General features: G+C 42.2%; 1 protein-coding gene across 1 annotated transcript in view; it reads left to right on the forward strand.

The window, feature by feature from the left end:
- The first annotated feature begins 539 nt into the window (after positions 1-539).
- LOC100558851 (ovostatin) overlaps positions 540-21,695 on the forward strand; it is an 85,378-nt gene continuing 64,222 nt past the window's right edge. The window contains exons 1-6 of the mRNA XM_062971381.1: positions 540-1,046; positions 1,571-1,754; positions 7,076-7,232; positions 9,691-9,743; positions 10,699-10,719; positions 14,946-15,114. Of these exons, the coding sequence (XP_062827451.1) occupies positions 979-1,046; positions 1,571-1,754; positions 7,076-7,232; positions 9,691-9,743; positions 10,699-10,719; positions 14,946-15,114 (652 nt within the window). The 5' untranslated portion in view covers positions 540-978. The remainder of the gene's footprint in view (positions 1,047-1,570; positions 1,755-7,075; positions 7,233-9,690; positions 9,744-10,698; positions 10,720-14,945; positions 15,115-21,695) is intronic.

Raw genomic sequence — 21,695 nt, forward strand, 5'->3', positions numbered from 1 at the left:
AATGTTTGCCTATATGTGTAATGTGATCCACCCTGAGTCCCCTTCGGGGTGAGAAGGGCGGAATATAAATGCTGTAAATAAATAAATAAATAAATAAATAAAAACCTTGTTGCAAAATCTTTAAAATATGCATATTACTGAAGATGGATGCCAAATATATTATAATTTATTTATAATTTATATTTTAATTTACATATTCAGTCTTCACTTTAGAAATAATCCATTTAATGTAGTGGAACAAATTGCAGAAACAAATGAGCAAAAACAAATGTTTGCACTGAGTGCTCTTCTTTCTATTTGTTTAATATCACTGTTTTCAGATATTTTTTGTCAATAGTACTATTTAATCTACTGAGATGTCACTTCCAAGTTATTCAGGGCATTCTCAGCCAAGCCAAAGGAACAAGCAAAGTTGAAAAATGCAATCAGGCTTTGTTTGCTAGGAGTTCTGAAAAGGACAATTTGTCAAATTGGTTTTTGTTCTAATTCAGTCTTCCATAAACTCCTATCAATTTTTCCAGAGCTGTGGGGAGGCAGCAGCCGCTGAAATTAAACTAGTCTGACAGGATTGTTCTGCCATTTTTGGTTTGATTTTTCCTGCATTTTCTGGTTTTCTTGCGTTATGTTTAGAAGTATGGTCCAACCTGTTCTTGCAACCTGCTAACCTGTTAAAGATATCAAGGCAGTCATAGCTAGTCATAATTGGGTGGCAGAGAGAGGTTTTTTTTAATGTTCTGATAGGCTCTGGAGGTTCTCAGGGGATGGACATGGGGATGAAGTCATCCTTTGCTGAGATTATAAATTTGCCAGTCTCTAAAAGTGAAGAGACAGGGAAAGAAGAATGAGGCAGAGCTAGCTTATTCTCCATTTTGGTAGCTAATAGAAGTCATATCCAAGGGCTGTTAAATCAGGCAATAACCAAACCTCCCTAACAAAAAACGTCCAGCTCTGTTCCTTCTCAAATCCTTCAGAGGAACTATGTTGTGGCTGAAAGTCTTCCTTGGCATCTTTATCTTGCATTGTAGTGCGACTGAAGGAAATGAGCTGTAAGATGCAATACTTTTTTTTTACATTTTTAATGATTATTTTATTATATCAGCTTCTTCTAACATTTGGGGAAATAGGTCAGAATCAAGTCATCATATCAAGTATAAATAACAGAAAGAGTAATTCTTATAAGTTTTGTTTATATTAATGTGTGTTACACAAACAGGCCATAGATAAGAGCAAGGAGCCCGGCTTTTCTCATTTATAGAGTGTGACATGGCAGCATCCACTGCTAAAGCTCTCTTTTTGTCCAAATAGCCCATCTACTGAAAGGTTGGAAATAAGGGATATGAAGGGAAATAAGGGAAATGGCACTGCTGCCATTTGTGTACAAATAGTGAAGTCTTATAGCTAATAATAACTTTGTGGATCTTCCGATCGAGTTAATCAAAGATTATTCATTTATGGGGTCACTTTTTCGATGGATCTGAAACCAGCCTTTCCATTCAAGAAGGCTTACTTTTTCCATGCCGTGATTTGTTTTTGTTGATAGGCACTAATACTATCTTCTGGGATTTCACAGGCAATATCTCCTAATAGTGCCTTCAGTCTTGCAGAGCACCTCCCCAAATACAGCATGTGTGCAACTTGTCAACCTCAATGAGTCTGTGAACCTGAATGTTCTTCTGGAGTACCAAGGACAAAACGTCACCATTTTGAAAGAGCAAGTGAGAAAGCAGAATTTTTTCAAGTGCAGCACCTTTCAGGTAAGACTCAGATTTAGGATACTCGGAAAGAAGTGTAAATGGAGAAAAAGAAGGAAACAAAAAAGCACTGTGAAATTGTAGGATAGCAAATGAAAGTAGACCAAGAAGACTGGGAAGGAGCAACAAAAAATGTAATAATGTTGTCTAAGACTTTCATGGCTGGAATCACTGGATTTCTGTGAGTTTTTTGGGGCTGTATGGCCATGTTCCAGTAGCCTCAGACTTCTGAAGATGCCAGCCACAGGTGAGAATGCTATTCGTGAGAACGTCAGGAGAGAATGCTATTCGAAAATAGCGATACAACCCGAAAAACTCACAGCAATCCAATGTAATCATGCTTAGGTAAAGGTAAAGGTTTTCCCCTGACGTTAAGTCCAGTCGTGACCGACTCTGGGGGTTGGTGGTCATCTCCATTTCTAAGCCGAAGAGCCGGCCTTGTCCGTAGACACCTCCAAGGTCATGTGGCTGGCATGACTGCATGGAGTGCTGTTACCTTCCCGCCGGAGGGACCTATTGATCTACTCATATTTGCATGTTTTCGAACTGCTAGGTTGGCAGGAGCTAGGGCTAACAGTGGGCACTCATTCCGCTCCCAGGTTTTGAACCTGGCACCTTTTGGTCTGCAAGTTCAGCAGCTCAGCGCTTTAACGCACTGTGCCACCAGGAAGCTTAGCATGCTTCAAATCCATCTATTCCAGTATTATTATTAGTAGTAGTAATATTTATTTATTTATACCCCACTTTTTCTCTCCACAAAAGAGACCAAAAGTTGCTTACATTTAAAGCATTTCAATACAATTTAATATCTACAAATATATTAAAACAAAATTAAATATCTATGCTATTTTCAAAATTACAGTTAAATGCCAGTATTGTCAACTTTGGGTTGTTGTATGTCTTTCGGGCTGTGTGGCCATGTTCCAGAAGTATTCTCTCCTGGCGTTTCACCCACATCTATGGCAGGCATCCTCAGAGGTTGTGAGGTATGGATAAACTAAGTAAGGAAAGGAAAGAATATATATCTGTGTAGAGTCCAGGGTGTGGCAAGAGTCCTTTGTCACTGGGAAGCCAGCATTAATGTTTCAGTTAATCACCCTAATTAGCATTGGAAAGGTTTTGTCTCTTGCCTGGGGGGCATCCTTTGTTCAGTCATTAGCTGTCCTCTGCCCTCAGAGTTTTGGTTCCCATCTACTGTTTTGGTTTTAGAGTTTTTTAATACTGGTAGCCAGATTTCAGTGGCTTCTCTGTGTAGTCTGACATGATAGTTGTTGGAGTGGTCCAGCATTACTGTGTTCTCAAATAATATACTGTGTCCAGGCTGGTTCATCAAGTGCTCTGCTATGGCTGATTTCTCTGGTTGAATTAGTCTGCAGTGCCTTTCATGTTCTTTGACTCTTGTTTGGGCGCTGCGTTTGGTGGTCCCTATGTATACAGCTGCATGGTATCCGGTAGACTCCTGCAGAGGAGAGAGGATCCCTCTTGTCCTTCGCTGACCGTAGCATTTGTTGGTTTTTCTTCATGGGTCTGTAGATAGTTTGTAGGTTGTGCTTCTTCATCAGTTTGCCTATGCGGTCAGTGGTTCCCTTGATGTATGGTGAAAACACCTTTCCTCCGGGTGAATCTTTGTCTTTACTGTCATGGCTTATTCTTGGCCTTACAGCTCTTCTGATGTCTGTGGTGGAGTATCCATTGGCCTGTAGAGCCCAGTTTAGGTGGTTTAGTTCACCTTGGAGGAGGTGAGGTTCACAACTTTGACTGACTAGAATAGTTTTCCAGAGTTTCAGGAAGAATTATTTCTGACTCCTACCTGGAGATCATACTGGAGGCTTTTTCACAGAGGCTGTCTATCAGGAGTGTGGTGGAGCCTCCTTCTCTGGAGACTTTTCTGCAGAGGCTGTCTATCGGGAGTGCTTTGATTGTGCCTTCCTGCAGGTCAGGGAGTTGGACTGGATGGCCCTTAGGGGCTCTTCCAGTTCTAGGATTCTTGGATTATATCAGGAGTAGGTAATATGGGATTTAATTGATACACTTTTTCTTTCCTGTCCAACATCTCATACTGACCAAGGCCTTATGGGATCCAAACATTTCTCATATTTTCTTCACTATCTGCCTCCAAAAGAGAAGAGGAAGTGGGGGAGGAAGGCAGGGAGGGGGCTTGAGGAGAACCCCCTTTCTCCTGGCCCACCAATCCCGCTCAAGTTAGAAGGTTTGCCCATGCCTGATCTAAAGTGTTTCATAGATATGAATACTATGTGCACATGAATATTAAGAACATTATATATGCAAAGCACTTCATGTGCATTTGACAATCTTTACAATAAAGCCTTGAAATCAGATTAGTCTTATTATCACATATACCGAGAGGCTATGATCAAAGGCTACCTTACGGGTTCTTGAAACAGGAACCATTAAGATGGGTTTTTACCAGCTTGTAAATCATACTTTACTTAGCCATTGTGCCTCCTGCACAGAAGAAAAAATCATAGTAGAGTTACTTGGGGTAGAGGATTCTTTATGTAATACTAGTTACATATACAGTGGAGAAGAAGTTAGAACAAGAGTGGATGGCCATCTGTTTGGGGGTGCTTTGATTTGCTTTTCCTGCATGGCAGGGGGTTGGATTAGATGTTCCATGTGATCTTTTCCAACTCTATGATTCTATGATTCTACATTTTGCTAGACGATTACTTGACCATACAGGCATATGTTAAAAATATCCGGCTTACAAACGGGACAAAAGAGTGGGAGTGAGACAACAGGAAGTGAAAGAAATCTACCCCAGGAAGGAAAATTCACTCCTGGAAGTGTTATCATGGGGGAAAGTGTATCCAGTGAATGTTTCTCACCAATCCTTGTTTCCACAACAAACCATTTTTTTTTTCAAAATCCAATTATTACAGAGACAGAAAGTGAGATGAAATCTTCTGAACCAGGGCACAAACAGCAAAACAAACACCACAGGGGTTTGCTATGTTATCCAAAGCTCATATATATTATATACTAGCTTGGGGACCCGGCGGTGCCCGGGTCATTTGAGAATGGTATTCTTTGTCTTTCAATGTTATGTATTCTTTTGGAGTGGGTGAACTACAATTCCCAGCATCGTGGCTTAATCCTCCCCAAACCCTGCCAGTATGAAAAGTTGGCCATTTTGGGGCCTGTGAAGCAAGTGTGGTCCAGATCTGTCATTGGCTGGTTATCGCCTGGGTGCAGTACTCTTTGGATGGGGGTGAATGACTACAACTCCCAGAGTCCCGGGACAATTGCCCAAAAACATCTGTCAGTATCCACAGCAGGCAATGTTCAGTCTGTGTGCCAAGTTTGGTCCATATCTGTCATTGGCTGGGTTCAGTGGTCTTTGGTTGCAGGTGAAGTACAACTCCCAAAATAAAGGCCCATTTCCAAAAACACCGGCAGTATGTTCAATTGGTCATGAGGATTCTCTGTGCAAAATGTGGTCCTGGTCCATTGTCAGTGGGGGTCACTGTTTCTCTGGATGCAGGTGAACTATAACTCCCTTTTCCCCAAACTTGTCCAATATGTTCTATTGGTTATGGGGGCTCTGTGTGGCAAGTTTGGTCCTGGTCCATCATCGGCGGGGTTCAGAGTGGTCATTCATTGCAGGTGAACTATAAATTCCAGTACCTACGACTTCCAAATGTCCAGGCCAATTGCCCTGTAAACCCCCCGGTATTGAAATCTGGGCATATCAGGTATGCATGGCAAGTTTGGTCCAGACCCATGATTGTTTGGGTTCGTGGTGTTGTGGGTGTAGGTGAACTATAACTCCTCTACATTCCCCAGTAGGAGTCAAAGTGGTCTGACTTGGTGCAGGGTGAACTACAACTTCCACCATGTGGCGTCAATCCCCCAAACTCCTCCAGTAAATGTAGTTGCAGCTCAGTTCTGCTCTGTTTGTTATGCAGACAGATTTGAAAGGGAAGGGCAGTAGGCGGGGTCATGCAAATTTCACAGCAATGGAGAACCCTGGGGTACCTGCCTGTGGTGGGGAAAAAACCAAAATCTAGGATGAAATGGTCCCCAAATGAAAGCATTCCTTGGGTGGTGGGCCATAGTGCTTGGGGAGGACATTGGCAGGGTTTGACCTACATGTTCATGGTGCTCGCTGTAACTGCAATGTCAGTGCAAAGGAGTGACTTGCTGGTTTTTCCGGAGTGAGAAGTGTAGCCTGTTTGTGGAGGCCAGAGGCTGTCTGTGTGAGTGGACACCTGTGCCACATACACACATATGGGTTTTCACTTTTATTATGGATATAGGTTAGATTTTTGGCTGGAGTTACACTTTAAAAATTTACATGTTCCAGTGTACAGTGTTTCCTCAATTATCGCGGGTGTTTTGTTATAGGTGTTCCGTGCGATAAGTGAAAATCCACGAAGTAGCGGCACTATTTTAATTTTAATAAATACTGTAAAGCCTCCCTCACTCCCTTCCTCCCTCTTTTAATGTACAGTACCTACTGTATTAAGCTGTGGCCATCAAGCTGTGGAGGGCTTTGTGCATGGACTTGGAGGCGGGGTGCCGCCGCTGGTGTTGTTCCATATGCACGCGCCCCATCACCACTGCCGCTCCGCACACACGGAACGGCAGCAGGGACAGCACCATGTGAAGTGACACTGTCCAGAATGGGGCCCTCAGGGATCCAGCCGAGGCAGGGGAGGAAAGAGGCCTCGCCCCAGCCTGGGGTTTTTTGAGGTGCAGGCCGGGCCTACTGGCACTGCCTGTGGGTGGCTGAGGAGGACAGGACAGGCCAGGCCACACCCCTCAGCTGGGGCCCACATCTGAGAAAACCCGCAAAACAACAAGTCCACGAAAAGCGAACCGCGAAGTAGCAGGGGAACACTGTACATACAAATTCAGCTTAAGAACAAATCTGCAAAACCTATCTTATTAGTAATTTGGTGACTGTCTGTAATGTATGTGTATAATGTACTACCTTATCACATGTATCATCCCATGTCCTGCTCCGTTATGGTTCCCCTCCCCCCCTTCTCCCGGCCTCATCACATGGGAAGAAGACTCTTTGTGGCGGCTCGACCGATCTTTCTTTTTCAGTGGCAGCAGGGTATTTGCTCCAGTTCAGCCACAGAGTCACCCCGGAAGTAGTTCTCTGGCGTGTGACGGGAGCCATTGGGCTCCGTGACTGAACTGGAAAAACGCCTTTTTTGCTGCCAAAAAAAAGGTAAGTGTGAAGAGATCCGTAATCTAAATGTAAAAACTGTAATCCTTTGCGCTAAGTACAAAGAAAGCGCAAAGAAGAGAATACAAGAGACTTACCATGTAATGATTTGATCTCCTCCTAGATCCCTAATGCCAGAATCAGCCCTCTGGCTTTCATCACAATCTCCTTCAAAGGCAACACTCTTAATGAAACAGAGCGAAGGTCTGTGGCCATTCAGAACACAGGCAATGTGGTTTTCATCCAGACTGATAAACCTATCTACAAACCAGGAGAGAAAGGTCAGTAAGGCTCACATCTCTTTCATGTCCACAGCAGCATTTGAGCACATGGAGGCTTATGATGAATATCCTTGAAGTATACACTGGTCATTCTGTTATTCTAGTGTAGAAAGCTGGATCCAGAAGCAGCCCAAGATTGTTATCTGAACAATGGGGCGATTACTTTTACATGGTAAATTTTGGGGTGGAAAATTGCCTCCTGAGGGGAAGAGGCTAGCACCTGGATGCTCAGTCCTCCTCCTAAGAGTTTTTCCTCCATAGCAATCCTGATTTGGCAAGACTATCAGAGCCGGCCCTAGGTATTTTTTAAGTGTAGGCGAACAGAATTTTGGCACCCCCCCCCCCCAAAAAAAAACAATCACTGAAAAATAAAAGCGTTGGATAAGCGAAAATGTTGGATAATAAGGACGGATTAAGGAAAAGCCTATTAAACATCAAATTACATTAAGATTTTATAAATTAAACACCAAAACATCATGTTTTACAGCAAATCAACAGAAAAAGCAGTCTCGACTGTGCCCCTGTATGTTTGGCGCCCAAAGCGACCGCTTAATTTGCCTCATTGTTGGACTGGCTCTGAAGACTGTTGTCTCGTTTTTTCAGCTGTTTCCCAATTTCTTCCCTTCTTCCCCTTTCCCCTTTGTTCTCTGTTTTCTTCAGTTGGTACAAATTGCCTTCGAAGTGCAATGGCAGACTGCACTCCATTAGCTCAGCAGGGCGAGTGAAGAGAAAGGGGAGTAATATTGTCCTTCCCAATAGGCTCAGGCAAAGGCAAACTATTACAGCCACTCCTAACTTGTCTGCTTTTCTTTTCATGTTCACTTGAGGGGAATGAGACTGATGGTAAATCATCCCACTGGTCTTTCCTTGGAGCTATGGTATGAAATGAAAGAAGAGAAGAAACACTCAAATCAGAGATGTGAAAAATGTGTGCTGCAGCCTGAGGTTGCCCCCAGATCCTGAGTCACACACCACATAAAAATCCCAATGAGAGTTAATAATATTAACCAAATAATTCAAAATCATCCAAGTTACCAGAACCCCTGATGACACAACAGATTAAACCCTTGTGCCAGCTGAACTGCTGACCGAAATGTTGGTGGTTCAAATCCAGGGAGCGGGGTGAGCTCCCATTTGTCAGCTCCAGCTCCCCATGCAGTGACATGAGGGAAGCCTCTCACTGGATAGTAAAACATCACACATCCGGGCGTCCCCTGGGCAACGTCCTTGCAGATGGCCAATTTTCTCACACCAGAAGCAACTTGCAGTTTCTCAAGTTGCTCCTGACATGGGGGAAAAAAAAGTAACCACCAAATTGCTGTAGTTTGAACAATTTGCCTCATATAACCCGCTAACCCCCACCCATCCCAAAAATGTTTAATTTTGGTCGAAGAAAGGAACTAGAAATTACATTCCTGCACTTCCAAGCCTTATTTATGCCATTCACTATCCCTCATCTACATGGATATTTAATTAAGACAATTGCATATTTCGCTCCAGGTGTTTATGAAGTCTGACAACAAATTTTCAATATACATCTTCCTTTATGGGCACATTGAAGCAGAAACCATTTGAGTCTTCTCTTTAACTCTGTTGCAAAAAGGAATGGTTGGCATGCTTGTGGCATTTTCCCAATCTCATCTCACCTCCCAGAGAGCTATTCGGATATTCAAGGGTCAACTAAGCCCCCAGGTCATGGGTGACAGTCACATTAGTCACATGCAGATAATAAGTGGTGAGGCTGACCTTGAGACATTTTATGGCTTAGAAGGCATGTCACCAGGTTCCGTTTATAGGACAACATTTTTTTCATCATACGCTATCACTTGTGGCTGAGTATAATCATCTTCTGGAGGTTGAGTATTGGCAGTGGGTCTGCAAATGACCCACCAACCTATTCTAGATCTGCATGGCCTTTTGCAGGGATGGAAGGCGGTCACAGCAACAGTTAGCTTAACACACTTTCATCTTAACAAGTTTCTCTTTTTTTCCTCTACCCATGCCTCTTCAAAATCCACAGCACTGTTCTGGGGCCAGTTCTTGAGAGCCCATTCTCGGTGTTTATTCCACATTTTTTAAGGTTAGCTTTCAGCCCATCTTTAAATCTCTTTTGCTGTCCACTGACATTCCTTTTTCCGTTCTTGTAGAACAACATAATGGAGTATTAGACAGGTGATTCAAGAGGTCAGATGCCTACAGGGAGTGGGGAAAACGTGGGCATTTAAAAACTCAAATCAACTTTGCAGATTTGTTGTGTATAGAAATGGTAATGTGAGGTAACTCTAAATGTATGCCAGAACCAAAATTTGAACAAAAATATCTCAATCAATGAGCATCTACTATGTCTTGTTTTTTCCTCCTGGGGTGTTGATTTTCCTGAATTATAAACCTGCAAGAACTTGCTTTTTATTGTGGGAAATAAGTAAATTTCTCTCATAATCTTGTCTTCTCCCTCCAGTGCTCTACCGAGTTGTTGCTTTGGACACAAACTTCACACCAGTTCCTGAAACTGTAAGTATATGAAAAGGAGGAAGAATTTTCTCAAATGTCTTTGTTGATTATTATTATTATTATTATTATTATTATTATTATTATTATTATTATTATTCATTCATTCATTCAGAAATCTAGAAAAGGAAAAAGTCCAATTACACTTCCTATATGGTGGTTACAACATCATAGAAATATAACTGATTTGAATATAAGCCAGTATCTGCTAATATTTAAAAAGTCTTAAACAAAGCTAGTATAAAACATGGCTTCTCGTTATATTTATATTTTTGGAATCACCTGGTCAATTTGCCCCAGTTACAACTACAGATTAATGGATCAATAAATAGAATTGGAACGTTATCTATTTATTTGCACAAAATACTGTCAGGAAATCAAGCAATCCAGAAAACAAATCAAAACCCAAAGCTGTACGTGAAGGTCTACATGCAATGGCAGTACTGAATTAGACCAAAAAAATGCCCCCCCCCTGCTCTGATTTTTATGAAAACACTGTCACCCTCCACCAAAAACTCTTCATTTTTCATATTTCAGGAATAAAAGATGGATGACCTATGCAGTGTTTCCCAATTGCTATCATCTGTATTTTCTTCATCTGCAAATGTCCACAGAAAATATAATTATGTATTATTGATTGCTGACATGAAGTATATTTTTGCATTATTTTGCTCCTTCCTATTCAGCCCTTATACAGCAGTATTCAGGCTGAAAATGCAAGTGTTGCTTGCTTTTAATTGTTATTATTGTCAGCAAAAGGCTCCCTCCTCACCTTTTAGTTCTCCACCATTGAGACTTATGTTCAGACAGTGCAGTTTTCATCAAGTATCAGAAATCAACCCCATTCAAAGATCAGCCCATTAGGAATTTGAAGGTGTAGTTCTTTAAAGTTGTCAACATTTAAAAAAATAAAGCATTCTCCAAGTTGTAATACTTCTTTCTCATTCATCTCTTCTAGTATTCTTCGATTACCATTCAGGTAAGAGGATCTCTGTTTTTGTTTTATATATACATTTTGTTATGTATCTGATGGTGAAGCAACTCATGCTGATGAAATAGAGCAATACAAGGCAGTCATGGATAGTGAAATTCAGACTGCGGATAGCAAAACCATGCCGCGGATACCGAGGTCTCTGGGCTCTCGCTCTCCATGGCTTCCTCTGCCATGGCTCATCTAAAGTTTATTAATAACTAGCTTGGGTACCTGGCGATGCCTGGGTTATTTGAAAAGGGTATTGTTTGTTTTTGGATGTTATGTAATATCAGTTTGGTCATATATTATGCTATTTCTTAGAAAAAACTCAGTCTTTCCTGTTGTTTTTTATGAAGGCTCCATTAGAAAATGCATAAGGATGTGGGTGAACTACAATTCCCAAAAAAATCTTGCGTCAGTCCTCCCAAAACTCCCCCAGTATTCCCAGTTGGCCATGTTGGGTCTGTGTGCCAAGTTTGGTCCAGATCTGTCATCTGCTGGGTTCAATGTTCTCTGGATAAGGGGTGAATTACAGCTGCCAAGTTTGGTCCAGATCCATCATCAGATGAGTTCAGTGTCCTCTGAATACGGGTGAACTATAACTCCTGGATGTCAAGGTCAATCACCCCCAAACCCCACCTGTATGCAAATTAGGCCATGTTGGTTCTGTGTGGCAAGTTAATTCCAGGTCCATCGTTGGTGCAGGTGAACTATACATACCAGTCCCTACAACTCCTATAAATCATTGTGAATTCTCCCCAAACTTCTCCAGTGTGTTCAGTTGCTGATCAATTCTTCTGTTTGCTGTGTGCCATAGGGAAGAGTAGGAAAGGGTCAAGAGGGAGGCAGTGGGCGGGTCATGCAAATGGCGAGAGAAAGGAATGCTGGGATGTGCTCACTGTAACCCGCAGTGTTCTGGGAGGGAGCGACTTGGTGGACAGCACTGGGAACTATAGCCTGTTTGTGGGTGCCAGAGGCTGTCTGTGTGAGCGGACACCCATGCCACATACACATATACAGATTTTCACTTTTATTATGTGTATATAGATTTGACCTGGGGGGGCCTTCACGCTCCACTGACTAGGAGTGCTTTCACACTGCGCAGTTTTAGCACTGTGATCTCACTTTAACTGCCATGTTCCTGTACTATAGAATCCTGTGATTGATCAGTTGTCACTCAAAAGTTCTTGAAGCTGGTCATATCACTGCATTTTTGGGCAGAAATCACTCTAGAGGTAGATTTACCAAGTTAGATCAAGACATTTCAATATCTTAATCAGAGGCCTAGGGATTTGTGAAGTCATTATTATTATTATCATTATTATTATTATTATTTTATTTCTTACCCACCTCTCCTCACAGCTCAAGGCAGATTACAACATTACTAAAACACATAATCAAAACACATTATCATTTAAAACACTCTGTAACATACACCTACTAAAACATTTAATACATATTAAAATACACAGAACAAAACTAAGAATTGGGTTGTTGTATGGCTGTGTGGCCATGTTCCAGAAGTATTCTCTCCTGACGTTTCGCCCACATCTATGGCAGGCATCCTCAGAGGCTGTGAGGCATGGATAAACTAGGCAAGGAAAGGAAAAAATATATATCTGTGTAGAGTCCAGGGTGTGGCAAGAGTGTCACTGGGAAGCCAGCATTAATGTTTCAGTTAATCACCCAAATTAGCATTGGAAAGGTTTTGCCCCAGCCATGAAAACCTTCGACAACACATAAAACTTAGAATTGAAATTTAAAATTTGTCATCGAAACTGTCTTGGTAGACCTGCTAGAAAAGACAGGGCTTCACTTGTGTCTTAAATTCCAACAGCTGATCTACCAGCAAGTCGTTCCACAGTCATGGGGTGGATCCCAGTGGTGTTAAAAGATTGATGACACAAGGAAAGGCCTCTGATGATGTCATTTAGCATGTCTGAACTCATTATGTCTCATAATTGCATAGAGTGTGCCATTCAAATAAAAACCACGAAAATTAAGCAATGCTGAAAATGCATATACTCAAGGCCGGCCCTAGGTAATTTTCAAGTGTAAGCACAAACAGTATCCCCACCCCCATCCCCCGCTCCCAAATGCAGTGAGAGTGGAAGAAGAGAGCCATGGAGATATTAAATAGCAAAAATAATAGGCTTCTTGTTAAAGAAGAATCACTCAATTTGTTGTATCCAGAACAGAATAATAAAGTTGGAAGATATAGATATGTGTATTAATGAAATAAAAATAAATATCTTGTTTGCATTTATGTGTCTTGTACCGTTAATCTGTGTTGTGTAATGCTTCATGTCTTTTAAATTTGTTTTAATGATTCCTTTGTAGGTTTAATTCTATTTTAATGCTTATAGTCTGCTTTGGAATATTTTAAGAGTGAGAAAGTGGTATACAGTATAAATTAATAGTAATATCAAAAATAAAATATAGTATATACAATAATATACAATACAATAATATACAAAATATACAATAATGCTAATACTATAATCAATATTACACAGCTTTTAACAGCATTTTCTAAATTGTTGCTACTGTATTTATTTATTCTGTGACATACAGAATAAATAAATACAGTAGAGTCTCACTTATCCAACATAAACAGGCCGGCAGAACGTTGGATAAGCGAATATGTTGGATAACAAGGAGGCATTAAGGAAAAGCCTATTAAACATCAAATTAGGTTGTGATTTTACAAATTCAGCACCAAAACATCACGTTATACAACAAATTTGACAGAAAATGTAGTTCAATACGCAGTAATGTTATGTAGTAATTACTGTATTTACGAATTTAGCACCAAAATATCACAATATATTGAAAACATTGACTACAAAAATGCGTTGGATAATCCAGAACGTTGGATAAGCGAGTGTTGGATAAGTGAGATTCTACTGTATAAGTAAAAGGTAAAGGTTTTCCCTTGATATTAAGTCTAGTCGTGTCCAACTCTGTGTGTTGGTGCTCATCTCCATTTCTAAGCTGAAGAGCCAGCGTTGTCCATAGACACCTCCAAGGTCATGTGGCCAGCATGATTGCATGGATCACCATTACCTTCCTGCCAGAGCAGTAGCTATTGATCTACTCACATTTGCATGTATTTGAACTGCTAAAAAAACCCAAGAGGTTTCCTAAGGAGTCATAGGATCCTAGTATGGGAGAAAGCCCCACTCTAGGATCCATACAGTCAACAGGTGGCCATCCGACTTTTGCTTTAAAGCAGGCATGGGCAAAACTTTGGCCCTCCAGGTGTTTTGGACTTCAACTCCCACAATTCCGAGCAGCCATGTTCCAGAAGCATGCAATTGATGCATGGAGAGGACCTCGAAGAAACTCAGACCTGACTTGTTTCTAATTGTGTCTTGAGAAACCTGTCAGCAGATGTAACCTGGCCATCTTTTTCAGGTTGGATGTGAGGGCGATCTGGCTGTGACATCTGTCACTCCATTGATCGCCAGGGTTGATTCAGCTGATCTGGCTGGCTAGGCAGATGTCCCCTTCCTCCCTCACCACTCCATGTGCGACCCTCTTGAATCCTAATAAAATTAGGATTGAACAATTAGTTTCAATCAAGTGTGAATAAGAATCCTCAAAAGTTAAAGGCTCGTAAGCCTGTGTTACAATTTCATAGCTACTAAAGAGAACACTTGCCAAAGAATTCATTAATGCCTTATGAGGTGGATAAAATTCCATATGGATGATCAGCATATGAGGATTCAACAAGTATTGAGTGCCATATGTAAAGTTACTGCAGCAGAGAAAATGCTTCAGATTGCTTTCAAGTCCCCTTTTTTTTAAAAAAAAACAACAATATTTGGATAATATTATTGCATTGTAGACCTTGTTCTAAACAGAGTTTGCCACCTTTGTTCTCTGGTGATGGCCTCCAAAATATTAGAAAGGTTTATCAGTAATGTAGGAGGCTATTTTATTTTATTGTTTCTGCTCTTGTTGATAACTGAGGCTAAATCTACACTGTCATATGATCCAGCTTCTGAATCTGGATTATCTACTTTAAACTAGATTAAAATGAGCACACTATCATATGATTCAGTTCAAAGCAGATAACCTAGACTCAGAAACTGGATTATATGGCAGCGTAGATGTTGCCTGAGAAACAAATAGATGTAACCTGGAACAACCAGCTGGTAATCATTAATCTATGTTCTTCTGAATGTCTTTGCTCCCTGTCCGAACTCATCTTTGTTATTCCTTTACAGGATCCCCGGGGCAACCTAATATTTCAATGGCTAAATGTAACATCTGAGATGTCAATTGTCCAGTCATCATGTCAATTAATTTCTGAACCAATCCTGGGGGACTACCAAATCATTGCGGAGAAGAAGTCAGGAACCAAAACCTTTCATTCTTTTACTGTGGAGGAGTATGGTAAATATCTGCACCTGCTGTTTTTAAAAAATTTGAAGAGATTTATTTTTTTTAGATGTACAGTAGAGTCTCACTTATCCAACATAAACGGGCCAGCAGAATGTTGGATAAGCGAATATGTTGAATAATAAGGAGAGATTAAGGAAAAGCCTATTAAACATCAAAATAGGTTATGATTTTACAAATTAAGCACCAAAACATCATGTTATACAACAAATTTGACAGAAAAAGTAGAATCATAGAATCATAGAATAGTAGAGTTGGAAGAGACCTCAAGGGCCATCTAGTCCAACCCCCCGCTAAGAAGCAGGAAATCGCATTCAAAGCACCCCCGACAGATGGCCATCCAGCCTCTGCTTAAAAGCCTCCAAAGAAGGAGCCTCCACCACGGCCCGGGGGAGAGAGTTCCACTGCCGAACAGCCCTCACAGTGAGGAAGTTCTTCCTGATGTTCAGGTGGAATCTCCTTTCCTGTAGTTTGAAGCCATTGTTCCGTGTCCTAGTCTGCAGGGCAGCAGAAAATAAGCTTGCTCCCTCCTCCCTATGACTTCCCCTCACATATTTGTACATGGCTATCATGTCTCCTCTCAGCCTTCTCTTCTGCAGGCTAAACATGCCCAGCTCTTTAAGCCTCTCCTCATAGGGCTTGTTCTCCAGACCCTTAATCATTTTAGTTGCCCTCCTCTGGACGCTTTCCAGCTTGTCAGCATCTCCCTTCATCTGCGGTGCCCAAAACTGGACACAGTATTCCAGGTGTGGTCTGACCAAGGCAGAATAGAGGGGGAGCATGACTTCCCTGGATCTAGACGTTATTCCCCTATTGATGCAGGCCAAAATCCCATTGGCTTTTTTAGCTGCCGCATCACATTGTAGGCTCATGTTTAACTTGTTGTCCACGAGGACTCCAAGATCTTTTTCGCACACACTGCTGTCAAGCCAGGCGTCCCCCATTCTGTATCTTTGATTTCCATTTTTTCTGCCGAAGTGAAGTATCTTGCATTTGTCCCTGTTGAACTTCATTTTGTTAGTTTCGGCCCATCTCTCTAGTCTGTCAAGATCGTTTTGAATTCTGCTCCTGTCTTCTGGAGTGTTAGCTATCCCTCCGAGTTTGGTGTCATCTGCAAACTTGATGATCGTGCCTTCTAACCCTTCGTCTAAGTCGTTAATAAAGATGTTGAACAGAACCGGGCCCAGGACGGAGCCCTGCGGCACTCCACTTGTCACTTCTTTCCATGATGAAGACGACGCATTGGTGAGCACCCTTTGGGTTCGTTCGCTTAGCCAATTACAGATCCACCTAACCGTAGTTTTGTCTAGCCCACATTTTACTAGTTTGTTTGCCAGAAGGTCGTGGGGGACTTTGTCGAAGGCCTTACTGAAATCTAGATATGCTACATCCACGGCATTCCCTGTATCGACCCAACTCGTAACTCTATCGAAAAAAGAGATCAGATTAGTCTGGCATGACTTGTTTTTGGTAAATCCGTGTTGACTATTAGCAATGACCGCATTTGTTTCTAAGTGTTTGCAGACCACTTCCTTAATGATCTTTTCCAGAATCTTGCCTGGTATTGATGTGAGGCTGACCGGACGGTAATTGTTTGGGTCGTTCTTTTTTCCCTTCTTGAAGATAGGGACCACATTCGCCCTCCTCCAATCTGCTGGGACTTCTCCTGTTCTCCAAGAACTCTCGAAGATGATTGCCAGTGGTTCTGAAATAACTTCCGCTAGTTCCTTCAATACTCTTGGATGTAGCTGATCTGGCCCTGGGGACTTGAATTCGTTTAGAGTGGCCAGGTGTTCCTGGACAACTTGTTTCCCTATTTGGGGTTGGATTTCCCCCAATCCTTCGTCCATTCCATGTTGCTGAGGTTGAAGATGGCTTTCTTTTTGTGAGAAGACCGAGGCAAAGAAGGCATTAAGCAGTTCTGCCTTTTCCCTATCCCCTGTCACCATCACCCCATCTACTCCTTGCAGTGGCCCTATCGCCTCCTTTTTCCTCCTTTTTCTACCAACATAAGCAAAAAAACCTTTTTTGTTGTTTTTTATGTCCCTGGCAAGCCTGAGCTCATTTTGCGCTTTAGCCTTGCGAACCTTTTCCCTACAGGAGTTGGCTATACGTTTGAATTCTTCTTTGGTGATTTCTCCCCTTTTCCACTTCTTGTGCATGTCACTTTTGAGCTTTAGCTCAGTTAGAAGTTCTTTGGACATCCATTCTGGTTTCTTTGCACTTGTCTTATTTTTCTTCTTTGTTGGCACTGTTTGCATTTGCGCCTTGAGTATTTCACTTTTGAAAAACTCCCATCCATCCTTAACTCCCTTGTTTTTTAATATCGGCGTCCATGGAATGCCGCTCAGTAATTCCTTCATTTTTTGGAAGTCAGCTCTCTTAAAGTCCAGAATGCGTGTTTGACTTGTCTTAGTTTCAGCATTCCTTTGTATTGCAAACTGCAGGAGCACATGGTCACTTGCCCCTAAGGATCCAACCACTTCAACTGTATTGATCAGGTCTTCCACATTTGTTAAGATTAGATCAAGAGTTGCTGATCCCCTTGTTGCCTCTTCTACCTTCTGGACCATAAAATTATCTGCAAGGCAAGTGAGGAATTTGTTGGACTTTGTACTCTTGGCTGAGTTTGTTTTCCAGCAGATATCGGGATAATTGAAATCGCCCATGACTACTATATCTCTTCTTTGTGCCTGTTTGGTCAGCTGTTGACAGAAGGCTTCATCAAGTCCTTCATCCTGACTCGGAGGTCTGTAGTAGACACCCACGACAAGATCTTTTTGAGTCCCGGTTCCCTTGATTCTTATCCAGATGCTTTCAAGCTGGTTTCCCGGATTACAGTCTTGCATTTCTTCTGCAACGTAACTGTTTTTGACATATAAAGCTACTCCCCCTCCTCTCCCCTTTGTTCTATTTATGTGAAAGAGGTTATAGCCCTCAATGGTTAAATTCCAGTGATGGGAGTCATCCCACCAGGTTTCAGTGATGCCTATGACATCGTATGTGTGGTGCTGTGCTAGGAGTTGGAGTTCGTCTTGCTTATTTCCCATGCTCTGAGCATTAGTGTAAAGACATGTAAGCCCCTGTGACCTCCCCTCGAACTGTTTATTTGGGATTATTGTGCTCTCTGTACTTGGTCCTTGCTGTGTTTGTGCAGCCCTCCGTTTAGCCTTACGGCGGTTCCCTGTGGTCGTGGGTAATATAGTGTTCGCCAGGCTGTTGTTCCCCTCCCCCAGTGGATTTAGTTTAAAGTGCGCCTGATGAGGTTTGTGAGTCTGTGTGCAAAAAGATGTTTTCCTACTTGTGTGAGATGCACCCCATCGCTTGCCAGTAGTCCATCCTCTTGGAAGAGTAGACCATGGTCAAGGAAGCCAAAATGCTCCTCTTGACACCATTTTCTGAGCCAGTTATTGACCTGTACTATTTTTCCGGCCCTTGTAGAGCCATGTCCTACAACGGGGAGGAGGGATGAAAAGATCACATGTACATTATACAGTTTTAGCTTTGTTCCCAGAGCTCGAAAATCATTTGTGATTTTTTGAAAAGTATGCCTAGCGGTGTCATTGGTACCTACATGAATCAACATAAGGTGGGGAGGGTGATGGGGCTTTAGGAGCCTGCTGAGCCTCTGAGTGATATGGTGTATTTTTGCCCCCGGGAGGCAGCATGTTTCTCGAGCCATCCCATCCGGTCTGGAAATGATGGCTTCCGTTCCTCTAAGGAGGGAGTCACCTACTACCAAGACCTGTTTCCTTTGAGGATTGACAGGGTCCCTTTTGTGCAAGACAGTGTGTATGTCCCCTGAAGAGTGTTCCTGTTGAAGTGAATCATGTAGGTGTAAAGTGTTGTCCTCCTCCTCAACATCCCCAGTGCATTCATCAATGACAATCCATTGAGATACATCCGAGAGCCCATTACTCTCCCAAGGATGTTCCTGTTGCTCCTGGTCTATGATTGGGGATGGAGCATTTGCATGATTACATAAGTGTGACTGTGGTGATGCACTGTCCCTGTCAGGGCTATCCCCTGCGCATTGATCCAGGATGGTCCACTGAGTGGTATCTAAGAAACTGTGGTCCTCCACAAGATGTGTTTCCTGATTGTATGTTAATGATGTAAGAATTTCAAATCTGTTGTGTAAATGCAGCTGAGCAGAGGAGTTCTGTGGAGGCTGCCTGGTCCTGCGTCTCCTTCTATGGGTGACCTCCTTCCAAGCCTGAGGGTTGTCTACCTTTGAGTTGATCTCCCCATAAGGTTCCTGATCATGGTCTTGGTGGTGTTGGTGTGATGCAGGCTGCTGATCTACAGCAGCGTGTTGTGCAGTGTCCAAGAAGAGCTCGAGTGCCTGAATGTCCTTAAGGGTCTTAATACGGTGCTCGAGCTGTTGGATCCTCTGCTCCATCAGAGTCATCTGTTTGCATTTGGAGCAGATGTAGTTGTCTAGTTTTTGTGTGAAAAAGCGGAACATGCCACAGCTGGTGCATGTGATGGGAATGTTTTGCTTTTGTTGCATCTCTTGGTGAGCGTGGTGGCCAAGTGGGATCTTTGTACAGTTAAGTAATATGCACGCACTTTATGTGCAGACTGCAACAAACCACGTCTTTGTGTATTTGTTTATGTTGCTTTGTTTCCTGTATGTACTGCAAAGGATAGTTAGTAAAGGTGCCTTTACTAGCCAAATCTTAGCCAAATCCTACCTGAAGCCAGGGAGCAAAAATGTCCTCCTGCTTCCTCTGCTTCTGCGAGAACCAACTGCCCTTCTGGGATCAGGCTCTGGCAGAAACTCACACTGGCAAATAAAGCTTTCCCAGAAACTCAATTAACAGGGGACAATGCCTGCTGTCAATCAACTTAAGTACCTGGCTCTCTTTCAACACAACAGTCACACAACAGTTAGACTTTGACCACAGGAGCCAAGCCCAAACTCAGTTTAAAATCTTAGCCAAATCTTAGCCAAATCCTACCTGAAGCCAGGGAGCAAAAATGTCCTCCTGCTTCCTCTGCTTCTGCGAGAACCAACTGCCCTTCTGGGATCAGGCTCTGGCAGAAACTCACACTGGCAAATAAAGCTTTCCCAGAAACTCAATTAACAGGGGACAATGCCTGCTGTCAATCAACTTAAGTACCTGGCTCTCTTTCAACACAACAGTCACACAACAGTTAGACTTTGACCACAGGAGCCAAGCCCAAACTCAGTTTAAAATCTTAGCCAAATCTTAGCCAAATCCTACCTGAAGCCAGGGAGCAAAAATGTCCTCCTGCTTCCTCTGCTTCTGCGAGAACCAACTGCCCTTCTGGGATCAGGCTCTGGCAGAAACTCACACTGGCAAATAAAGCTTTCCCAGAAACTCAATTAACAGGGGACAATGCCTGCTGTCAATCAACTTAAGTACCTGGCTCTCTTTCAACACAACAGTCACACAACAGTTAGACTTTGACCACAGGAGCCAAGCCCAAACTCAGTTTAAAATCTTAGCCAAATCTTAGCCAAATCCTACCTGAAGCCAGGGAGCAAAAATGTCCTCCTGCTTCCTCTGCTTCTGCGAGAACCAACTGCCCTTCTGGGATCAGGCTCTGGCAGAAACTCACACTGGCAAATAAAGCTTTCCCAGAAACTCAATTAACAGGGGACAATGCCTGCTGTCAATCAACTTAAGTACCTGGCTCTCTTTCAACACAACAGTCACACAACAGTTAGACTTTGACCACAGGAGCCAAGCCCAAACTCAGTTTAAAATCTTAGCCAAATCTTAGCCAAATCCTACCTGAAGCCAGGGAGCAAAAATGTCCTCCTGCTTCCTCTGCTTCTGCGAGAACCAACTGCCCTTCTGGGATCAGGCTCTGGCAGAAACTCACACTGGCAAATAAAGCTTTCCCAGAAACTCAATTAACAGGGGACAATGCCTGCTGTCAATCAACTTAAGTACCTGGCTCTCTTTCAACACAACAGTCACACAACAGTTAGACTTTGACCACAGGAGCCAAGCCCAAACTCAGTTTAAAATCTTAGCCAAATCTTAGCCAAATCCTACCTGAAGCCAGGGAGCAAAAATGTCCTCCTGCTTCCTCTGCTTCTGCGAGAACCAACTGAGTAGTAGTTCAATACACAATAATGCTGTGTAGTAATTACTGTATTTATGAATTTAGCACCAAAATATCATGATGTATTGAAAACATTGACAATGAAAGTGTGTTGGATAATCCAGAACAAGTGTTGGATAAGTGAGACTCTACTGTAATTGAATTTTCTCAGAATGTGTAGAGAAGAAATATCCTTTTCTTAAAAAATAGTTATCTGTTCTTGGACTACGACAACTCATTGGAGAAAAGCCAAATACAACACAACTGCCGAACTGTATACAAAGTATTGTTCCCGTTCCCTTTGCCATTAATGTTTTATGTGCTTGCACGCAATCAATCAATTGATGGATTTGCACTCTAAATAAACTAATACAAATATTCCAATTAATCCATTGAAAATGGAGAAAAGCAATATTATATATAATTTATGTCCCACTTTCTGTTTTCCTGCAACAAAACAACGCTTTGCCCCTGGTCCCCTGAAGCATTTTAAA

The sequence above is a fragment of the Anolis carolinensis genome, chromosome 2 (assembly GCF_035594765.1).
Source record: "Anolis carolinensis isolate JA03-04 chromosome 2, rAnoCar3.1.pri, whole genome shotgun sequence".
NCBI classification, from domain to species: Eukaryota; Metazoa; Chordata; class Lepidosauria; order Squamata; family Dactyloidae; genus Anolis; species Anolis carolinensis.